At 39.9% G+C, this 10,043-nt stretch overlaps 1 protein-coding gene across 1 annotated transcript; it reads right to left on the bottom strand.

The window, feature by feature from the left end:
* Window positions 1-1,965: 1,965 nt before the first annotated feature.
* Window positions 1,966-8,923, bottom strand: LOC120434135. The gene is made up of 3 exons (XM_039601693.1): window positions 8,627-8,923; window positions 8,172-8,488; window positions 1,966-2,261 (listed from the first exon to the last, which is right to left on the bottom strand). The coding sequence occupies exons 1-3, from the start codon at window positions 8,815-8,817 to the stop codon at window positions 1,966-1,968; spliced, it is 804 nt and encodes a 267-aa protein (XP_039457627.1). The 5' UTR covers window positions 8,818-8,923.
* Window positions 8,924-10,043: the final 1,120 nt, after the last annotated feature.

Raw genomic sequence — 10,043 nt, 5'->3', positions numbered from 1 at the left:
CGTCCTTCTCCCATATGCTCTTCCACTATTGCTCCGTCTCCAGCCTTGGTGGTGCTGTTCTGTTATTGTTCCCTTGCCACTGAGAGTACACCTTTGCTGGTTCTGTGGAGAGCAGCTGGTTTATTCTCCTGCCTTCTATCTCTGGTGGTGTACCTCCTCAAGCGGCTGGCCAAGGCTGTGAGTCTTTGCTTGGCAGTTTCCAAGGCCTAAGGTATGGACAGCTTGCTGTATTTCTTATGCACCTTCTTTGTCATGCCTTTCTGCAACTCCGTTAGTTGGCTAACCTCCCTTCGTGCTACTTTGATCTTGCCCTCTAGCCTCCTTCTCCATGGAGGGTACTGCCCCTTGTGGCTGTTAAACTTGTAGCCAAGCATCTCACTGATCACTGCTGCCGTAGTGTAGATCAGCTTGTTAGTGTCGGTAATCGTGGTTGTAGGTATCATCCGTAGTGCTGCATTAACATCATCTAGCAGAACTTCTGAGGGTACTTCACGTACCCCTTCCGCCAGGGTTACTTGCGTAGTAGCATTCCAACAACGCCCTGTTTTCATCTCTTGCCCACCGATGCCTTCTTGTTCCAGTAGCCCACTTGTCGTCAGGGTGCCCTGGTTCCTCAACACCTGACGCGGACCTTGTTGATCCGGGCGACGTCCGAGCCGGCATGCCTTCATATTTATCTGTCTCGCTCATGTCTGCGGTAGGCTTGCTTAGCATAGGGGGTCTAGCCTTAGGACCCTTACTGGATACAGACGCCCAGGCAGGAATCGAACTTGCGATCCTCTGCTCCAAACGCGTGTAGTCTAACCACCACGCTATCCAGCTGCATTGGCGTTGTCGACAGGATCCAGCAGATCCCGGGAACAACATCGGAGATCTCTGTCCAGAAGAGCGCAGTCCTGGGAACAGCTAAGATACTGCAAGAGGACCCTCAAGCTCCCAGGCCTCTGGTAGAGGACCCGAGCTTGAAGGATAAACCGCCCGCAGGGACGTGCTGGGTGTTTTATATATATATATATATATATATATATATGGTTAAGTGTCAATATTTACATGAGGGATTAAAAATATGAATGAAAAATGAATGTGTTGTGCTGGAAAAACAGCTGATTGAATTTATTGCATAGATACTAATTTTCATAATTAATGTGCAGGCTGGACTCAAACACAGGGCTCAGGAAGGCCAGTTTAAGTTATTTTACTTACAGTGAACTAATCATCTTGAGTTTATCAGTTAGTGAAGATCTGAGCTCAAACGCTAACAGGAGCGGGTCAGATAGCTCCTCCACAGATTCTATTTCAGATTACTGCCTCTCAGGGAAAACAAAACAGGACTTCTGCACAGAGAGGAGAAAACAAGGAAGCTACAGGCAACGTTTCACAGATGTGAGGTGACAACTTAAAAATCATGTGTGTTTAAAAATATTACTAAACATTTAAATACATCATCCAGCAGCTGGGATTTATTTGACCAGAGGTGGAAAGAGTACTCAAAATTTGTACTCAAGTACAAGTACTGTTACACTGGTTAAATTGTACTCAATTACAAGTAAAAGTACTGGTGTAAAAAAAAAAATACTTGAGTAAAAGTACAAAGTACTCTTCTCAAAAAAACTACTCAGAGTATTAATTACTTTTTAACAGACTGATGTTTTATTCTGTCGTCAATAGCAGGCATTCAACTCGATTCACCAGTATAAATATTTATGTTCAAAGCACATTTTTCAGATGAACAAGGTATAGAAAGGTAACTTGTTTTGTAAATAAATGTAGATATAAAAGAAGGAATTTTGTTTGTTAAAACAATGACAAAATGTTTCTGAACATGCGTAGAACCGTTTAAACTTTTCCCCATACACTGAACAACAGGCAGGTAAGCGTCTTAAACTCTTAGCATTTCTGTCACACTTTACTTTCTGAACCTTTTGTTCAGTTTCAGCAAGAGCTGGTTTTCTAAATTAACAGAGGCTATCCGACTTCGTTTGGCTGTGAAGAGTAAACCAGCACAGCTAAAAAGTCGTCACACGCAGCAGAAGCAGGTAGAGCTGTGTTCAGTTTAAGAGAGAGGTTTTTGATGGCTGAGAAGGAGTGCAGCAGCTCCATGGTGTCTGTGGCACAAGCAAGATAACCATCAAGCTCAGCTGCACTTTGCAGCCTTCTGGAGATTGGTCTGGAGAAGAATTCATCTTCATCAGATGACTCTCTTTGCTGATCCTCACTCTCATGCTCCGTCGTTTCAAGATGTTGTTTAATGTATGCCAAGGCTGTAATTGCAAGTAGATAACACAATTTTGTTATTTACAGGGTTCATACGCCTTTTTCAGGGTCAAATTCAAGCACTTTTAAGCACTTTCAAGGTCCCTTTTCAAGCTTTTCCAGCACACATATACAAATACACATATAAATGTGTGTACTGTCTCAGTGGCTGATAGTGCCCCACAGGTCTCAGTGTGAGCGTGAAGACATTTACAATGTTTAAGTAGTTTAATGCATAGGTGCTGACGATAAACACATTTTGAATGAAAGCCGGGGAACTTTGGTAGCACAGAAACACGTGGCTATTCTTTGTGACCATATGGATCGGTCCCTCATATTACCATTATTTCACCCAAAGGCACCAAGTTAATACTTAAAAAAGCTGCAGCAATACACACAAATATAAACAGTACTTGGTGACAACTTTGCTTTTAGCCTTTAACCCTCTGGTGTCCAGGGTATAATTGGCCGTTTTTGACTACTTTTGATTTGGCCTCTATATTTCACCTTTAAAAACTGTTTATCTAAATTAGAACAACAATTAAGAGATTTAGAAAAAAAACAACATACAGATATGAGTGCCAACTTGGCTGAAAGCATTAAAGATGTAAGAAAACAACTAAGCGATCTGTCTATGGAGGAAATAGAAAAGAAACTGAGATTCACAAAACAAACATTTTATGAGTCTGGTTCCAAAGCAACCAAAATACTGGCTAAACGATTAAAATCAATACAAATAAGTAATGCAGTTAATAAGATTAGAGATCCAAATACTAAGGAACTACTATATGAACCAACACAGATAAAAAATGCCTTTCAAAAATACTATAAAACATTGTATAATCAACCCGACCAGAAAAATGGACAAGAAATTGAAGAGTACTTGGCTCAGTTAGACCTTCCTTCTATTGGGATAACTCAAAATGAATTTTTAACTAAACCAATCACTAAGGAAGAACTGGATAGGGCAATAAGGAGATTGAAATCTAACAAAAGTCCAGGGAGTGATGGGTATCCCAATGAGTGGTATAAGACTTTTAAAGAGGACTTGGCTCCTATTTTGATAGATTCTTTTAACTGGACACTAAAACACGCTAAAACTCCACCCTCTTGGAAAGAGGCCATTATATCAGTCTTACCAAAAGAAGGTAAAAACAAGGAAAACTGTGAGTCTTATCGCCCAATCTCCATCTTAAATGTGGATTATAAATTATTTACATCCATAATCACAAGACGCTTAGAGCTGTTTCTCCCGGATTTGGTGGATGAAGACCAGACAGGATTCATTAAGGGGCGACAGACACAAGATAATATACGACGCACATTGCATATAATTAACGAAGTTAACAAAGAGAAAATCCCAACAGCTTTAGTGAGCTTAGATGCTGAAAAGGCCTTTGATAGAGTTTCTTGGATGTTTCTTTTTGCTGTTTTGAAAAGAATGGGCTTTAACAGTATCTTCATCGAGTGTATACAATCCTTGTACCACAGGCCATTGGCTAGAGTTAAAATAAATGGGGACCTGACAGACAGTTTTGAGCTCTTCAGAGGAACCAGGCAGGGTTGCTGCCTGAGTCCAGCCCTTTTTGCTCTGTATATCGAGCCTTTGGCCCAGTATATACGGCAAAGTGCAGACCTAAAAGGGGTTTCAGTTTCTAAAGTTGAACAACGAATAGGTCTCTTCGCTGATGATATAATTATATACCTACAGGATCCTGATACGACCTCGATTGATTAAAGCATTAAAATATTTTGGCAAAAATTCAGGGTATAAACTAAATATCTTAAAGACTCAAGTACTCTGTCTGAATTATTTCCCCAAAGATTCAATTCAAAACGAATATAAATTAAAATGGGACTCAAATAAGATCAAATATCTAGGTGTCTATCTAACTAGTGAAATAAGTACACTATACGAGGCAAATTATGTAAAGATTAGTAATACAATTCAAAAAGATTTGATTAAATGGGCTCCACTTGTCATGGACCTCAGTTCAAGAATAGAGGCAATAAAAATGAATGTGCTTCCTCGACTACTGTATCTATTCACTTCATTGCCATATACCAGATGCACAATTTGTTAGATGGGATAAATTAGTTAGTAGATTTATTTGGAAAGGGGCAAAGCCAAGAATAAGATTTAAAATACTCCAATTAAGAAAAGAAAAAGGAGGACTTGCCCTCCCAAATTTCAAGGAATATTTCTATGCAGCCCAGCTGAGATATATTGTTTACTGGTGTTCCCCGGATTATATCTCAAAATGGAAGCATATGGAGATAAATTATTGCTCATCATGTTATCCACAAGCAAGATTGGGAGAGGAAACTATACAGTCTATGAACGCAAATTTTATTACTGAATTCACTATTAAACTCTGGTGGATTATAGTGAAGAAATATAGAATTATAGAAGACTGTAAATTGTTGATTTGGCCTGCATTTTCTCGAAAATTCCAAAGTGGACAATGGGACAGTGCATTTTTAAGATGGGTCAATAAAGGAATTACAGCAATGTGCACATTAATAGACGGGAAAACATTCAAATCCTTCGAGAATCTACAGAAACAATTTGGACTGGATAAATCAGATTTATTTAGGTACTTTCAATTAAGACATTTTTACAATACAGAAATTAGTAAGAAGCTCTTGAGAGAAGGAAGCCAGATAATAGAAATAATAACAGGTGCATATAAAATCCTCCATCAAGAATTTTATCGAAATTATATAATGGTCTGCAAAATTTGAATAGGAATGAAACATTATATATCAAACAAAAGTGGGAATCTGAATTACATCTTGAGTTGTCAGAGGATGACTGGCGATCCGTATATCTCACACAGCATAATTCCACCAGCTCTAGACGATGGAGAGAATATGGCTGGAAAAATGTGATTAGGTTCTTTATTACTCCTTATATTAAAAGCAAGCAGCTGAAAACATCCCAACGATGCTGGAGATTATGTGGAGACTGGGACGCCAATCATTCTCATGTGTTTTGGAAGTGTAAACATATCAAACCTTACTGGGAAAGCATTGCAGTAACAATGAAGAGAGTGCTGGGGTACGAAGTGCCGTGTGAGGCACGAGTAATGTATTTTGGAATATGGGGAAATGTAAGAAAGGAGGACCATTATTTGTTTAAAATTATGTTGTTGTCAAGCAAAAAGGTAATAACAAAAAACTGGCTGAAAAGTGACCCTTTAAAATTGGAAGAATGGACTGATGTAATCGAGGAAATATATATAATGGAGAAAATGACCTACACTCTGAGACTGAAATCTGACAAACATCGAAAACAGTGGGCAAAATGGATAACCTACAAGACTCATTCAGTTTCATAAGGCAGGGACCTTTCCTCGTTTTTTTTGTTTTGTTTTGTTTTATGTTTGTTTGTTTGTTTTTTTTCTCTTCCTTTTCATATTTTTGTCTGCGTGAACTATAAATTTGGAAAAGTACAAAATAAAAAGTTAAAAAAAGAAAAGAAACTGTTTATCTTGCCAATCTGTTATTTACTCATTTTGACATAATGTGTCAGCACAATTTATCTGAATTCAGACAAAATTTAAAATACGAGTAGAAAGTGATATTTTTGACTGTAAAAACCACAAGCATGTTTAACGAATCATTTTCATAACTTGAAATGCAAATAGAAATTGTACATTTTTAAAAAATATCCACAAGTTTTGCAAACAACAAAGTTATATGGTATGGTAAATCCTGCAGGTCTGACAGTAGGTGTGTCACTCCTGTTTTCCATGTGGGGACAGCGTTTACACTGCAATCTGCCTTTGGTGGCTTTTTTGCAGGAACTGTGACATTCACTTGTAGAACTGACACACAAAACAAAACAACGACTACACTACACACTAACTACACAAGACAACACACTAACTTGAGACTCCAAAAACAGTAAACGTCACAAATCTCTCACGTATCAAAACTCTCTCTCTCTTTTGCTAATTCGCTCTCTCTCGCCGGTCACTCTAACGGTGCGTTCACACCGGACGCGAAAGAGGCGAGCGAAAACGCCCAAACGCCCCTAATGTCACGCGTGCACATTCGCACCTCAACACGTGTCCAGGGAAAATCCACCTTGCCTCAAAATTGCATCTTTCCACGCGCGTGAACCGGAAATGTGGGAGGAAGTTGTGCCAGATGTGTTGTGCTGCAGATGTCCTCTGAATAAACACATTATCTTGTTAGCGGAAAGGTATTTGTACATCAGTGGGAAAATATCGGGACAGTAGGCGGGCTTGTAGCTTTTGCACGGTTTCATTGGGTCAGTCTGGAAATTAAAAAGCAGAATGAATGAACTTACCAGGTTGCCCAATCTCCTCACTAATGTGCCTCCAAGCTAGGTCCGTTTTATTCCTGTCTCGGTAGAAGTAGCAACTAGCATCATTTAGCTCTGGATGATTAGCCACGGCACTGATGAGCTTTTCCTCCATACGGAGTGACTGGATCTGCCCCTTTGACCTAGTTACATCACGTCACCAGGCTCCTGATTGGTTGTCGGGGCGTGATTTGACGCCGGAGTTCATATTTTCCAACTCGGGGTGTGCACAAAAAGCAACACACAACCTGACGCGCGTGGTTTTCTTTCGCGAGTCACACGCGCCCCACGCGGTACACTGAGGCGCGTTTCACGGGTTTTGGCGTTTTCCCGACGCAAATCTGCCTCCGCATTTCCGCCGGACGCGCAATCGCGTGTCATCGTGCTCTTTCCATTGACTTTACATGTGAACCTGACGCTCTGGCCGCCTCTTTCGCGTTCGGTGTGTGCGCACCGTAAAACTTCCCTCTCTTCCCAAACAACCAAATGCCACATGTTGCCATATCATTTTTTGATTGGTCGACATGGTACATTTTTCCACCAGTAGGGAAGTAGGGAGTGTTTTTTCCTTTTCTTTTTTCACTCACAAGCAAAGCGTGTTTGCTAGCGCTCTCACTAGAAAACACCGTTTTTACCGTTTCTTCCAGGAGTAAACGCCACTATTGTATTCCGAAAAAAACCCAAACAACACAAATTAAAAACTGGTATTTAGGTTGAAGTCCGCACGTTCGACCCAAGTTGAAATGGAGACTCTGGGTCCGTCGACCCCAGAGGGTTAATCAGAAAGCCTGAAGTTGGCTAGTTATGTATCAGGCTAATGTTTAAAACTTTCACTTGAGTAAATTAACTCGTATTACTGCTAAGTAATGTTAGCTAAGTTCACAGCATCTTCCATAATAGCGCTGCCATACTGCATCACACTCAGTGCATTTCAATCATTTCTCCAGCAAGTTTGATAGCTAGCAAAATAATAATCATAGTTTTAAAAAATAGCATGTGTAATGTACACGTACTGGAAAATTATTTACTAGCACTCACCTATCATGCGACTAGAGAGCAAACTCGCGCCATTGTTGTTTTCCATCAAACACTCATTAAAACAGCAACCTACAGGTATGTTAGCACACTCGTCACCGACTGGCAGAGGGAGGGGCGGAGTCACAAGTTGAAATAGACACAGGGCAGCCCAGGCGGGGAAATTTTGCTTTTACATTTTGCGACTCATTTTATTTCTCTATCTGATAAGAAAACTATTCAGTCAGATAGTTATTTGTGGTGAATGAAATACAGCTACACTTTCAAGCACTTTTAAGCACCACATCTAAAATTCAAGCACTTTTCAAACCTTGAAAAGACAACATTAAAATTCAAGCATTTTCAAGGATTTCAAGCACCCGTACGGACCCTGTATTTAAATTTCAGTGATTATTCCTGAACACAAATTTAAAATCGGCAAATTCTCCAAAAGGATTGTTTAGTATTCAGGACAGACCATCAATAACTTACAACGTATTAGGGGAAATACTCACTTAAGCATGTGTTCAAATGTAAAAATACACAAAAATGGGATCACATGAGTCCTTACCAGCCTCTATTACATCTGCTCTGTCAGTCCAGGAAGTCTTGAACTTGGGTAAGAGGACTGCAGCTGCAGCCAACTCTGGATCCTCTATCATCGGTCCAAAAGGCTTTTGAAGGCCATTTTGCAGGACTCTGATGAGTGGCACACATGTCTTGCTTGATGTCTCCAGCCTGCTAAGTTTGGACAGTAGTTGTTGGATTACTGGCAGGAGCCATCCCATAAAGGAAGTGGACTCAGACTGAAGGATGTTTGAAGTTTTCACCAGTGGCTTCATGGTGGTACAGTACTCCCTAAGGAAGGCAACTTCTGCAGGACTCAACCTGTAAGACACAACAACAAAACCCACCATGACTATAATAGGGATCTTCTGATTTAATATTAAGAGTCTGCTCACGTTATTAACCATCCATTAAGGAAAATTCCCAAAATTTGCAACCATATTGGTAGGTTTTACTCACATTTTCACCTTGAACTCCTCACAAATGCTCCTGATGGCATCTTCCCCCTTCTCATCAATGATGTGTATTATCCTTTCAATGGCAAGGTAGGTTGAATTCCACCGTGTTGCATTGGGACGAATGATCTGTAGCTCACACTTGTTGTTAGAGTGAATTGTTAAATGTTTGTCATTTTTATGCTTACCATCCATTTCTACATTGTTTAACTGTAGGATGAAAGGAATTCCACTGTCCCCCTCCCCAGATTCTCGAGGTTCTGGGTGGGGGGCTGTAGTCTTTTATCGACCAATGTATCAGTATCTAAATATTTAACTCCTTTTTATCAGTATCACCCTAAAGTTTTCAGTATCAGTCAGGTCCTAAAAATACTAAGAGAGCAAAATATGTGTATATAGCAAATCTAATTTAAGAAAAGGGATCACATACACAAAAATGCTGCCCATACAGCTAACAAATAAAAACAATCCACATTATGTTCTTTAAAAAAATATATCATGTTGGGAAACATATAACCCTACTGATTACGAGCCATGTCACCATGATAGACCTATATCAGGCCAATGATACTGATCAACTGATCCATCAATCGGGCTCTGGTACATGTCAGCTGAGAGCTGGAAGATTAATTTGAGATGCAGCTCAGCACTGTGTGCCAGTTTTTTGTTTTTTTTAATATAGGCCAGCTGATTGTAGGCCTGTGAGTTTTAAATGACTACAAATTTAATTTATTGCAAGGACGGTGGTTGTCCAAATAATAAGCTAAAACATTCCTACGAATTGTAGCTCAGTTATGCATGCACACACACACACACTTTAGCTAGCTCCGTCTTATTTTAATATCAGGCTAACCAATGGCAGTGACAATATCTTAGCCAAACTAATAACCTTAACACACATGAAAAATAAGAAAGCAATATTGTACACGTAAAACCTCTTACCTCAATGTGTTTTTTTTTAGATTAGGATCAAGTCTTGTGTCGAAATGACTGTAGAGGTCAAACAAAGTTTGCACTGCATCTGGACGCTGACTCCTTTTCTTACGGTGGCTGGGAAGTGCAAGTTGCAACAGATTAAAAACCACAACAAATTAAAACCCGCAACAAATTTAAAAACCGCAACAAATTAAAAACCCCCACAACAAATTACAAAAACCCACAACAAATTAAAAATCCTTGACGGAAAGGGATTGTCTGAAATACCAGAAGTGACACAACGATTAGCCTAATAGGGCTTTTGGAGCGTGATGTTACGAGAGGGGCCGTGGCCAGGATTTTTGGTTGAGGCGCCATGTTTCTGGGCCAAACAAAGCGCTAGCGAAAGAGGAGCGAAAGTACACGGATAACACCAGCTATGGTTCGTACTTGCTGTGCGGTTGGTTGTAAAGTTAGATCGCACGACCGGCAAGGGAATAAGGTTG

This window comes from Oreochromis aureus, linkage group 3, assembly GCF_013358895.1.
Source record: "Oreochromis aureus strain Israel breed Guangdong linkage group 3, ZZ_aureus, whole genome shotgun sequence".
Taxonomy (NCBI): domain Eukaryota; kingdom Metazoa; phylum Chordata; class Actinopteri; order Cichliformes; family Cichlidae; genus Oreochromis; species Oreochromis aureus.
This window is presented reverse-complemented; position numbering and strand designations above follow the sequence as displayed.

Excerpts from the sequence above, each read along its gene's own strand:
- LOC120434135 (XM_039601693.1), bottom strand. The coding sequence starts at position 8,817 with ATGGATGGTAAGCATAAAAATGACAAACATTTAACAATTCACTCTAAC. Across the intron at positions 8,489-8,626 it reads GAGGAGTTCAAGGTGAAAAT|GTTGAGTCCTGCAGAAGTTG; the intron begins GTGAGTAAAACC and ends TGTGTCTTACAG. Across the intron at positions 2,262-8,171 it reads AGCAGATGTAATAGAGGCTG|CCTTGGCATACATTAAACAA; the intron begins GTAAGGACTCAT and ends TTGCAATTACAG.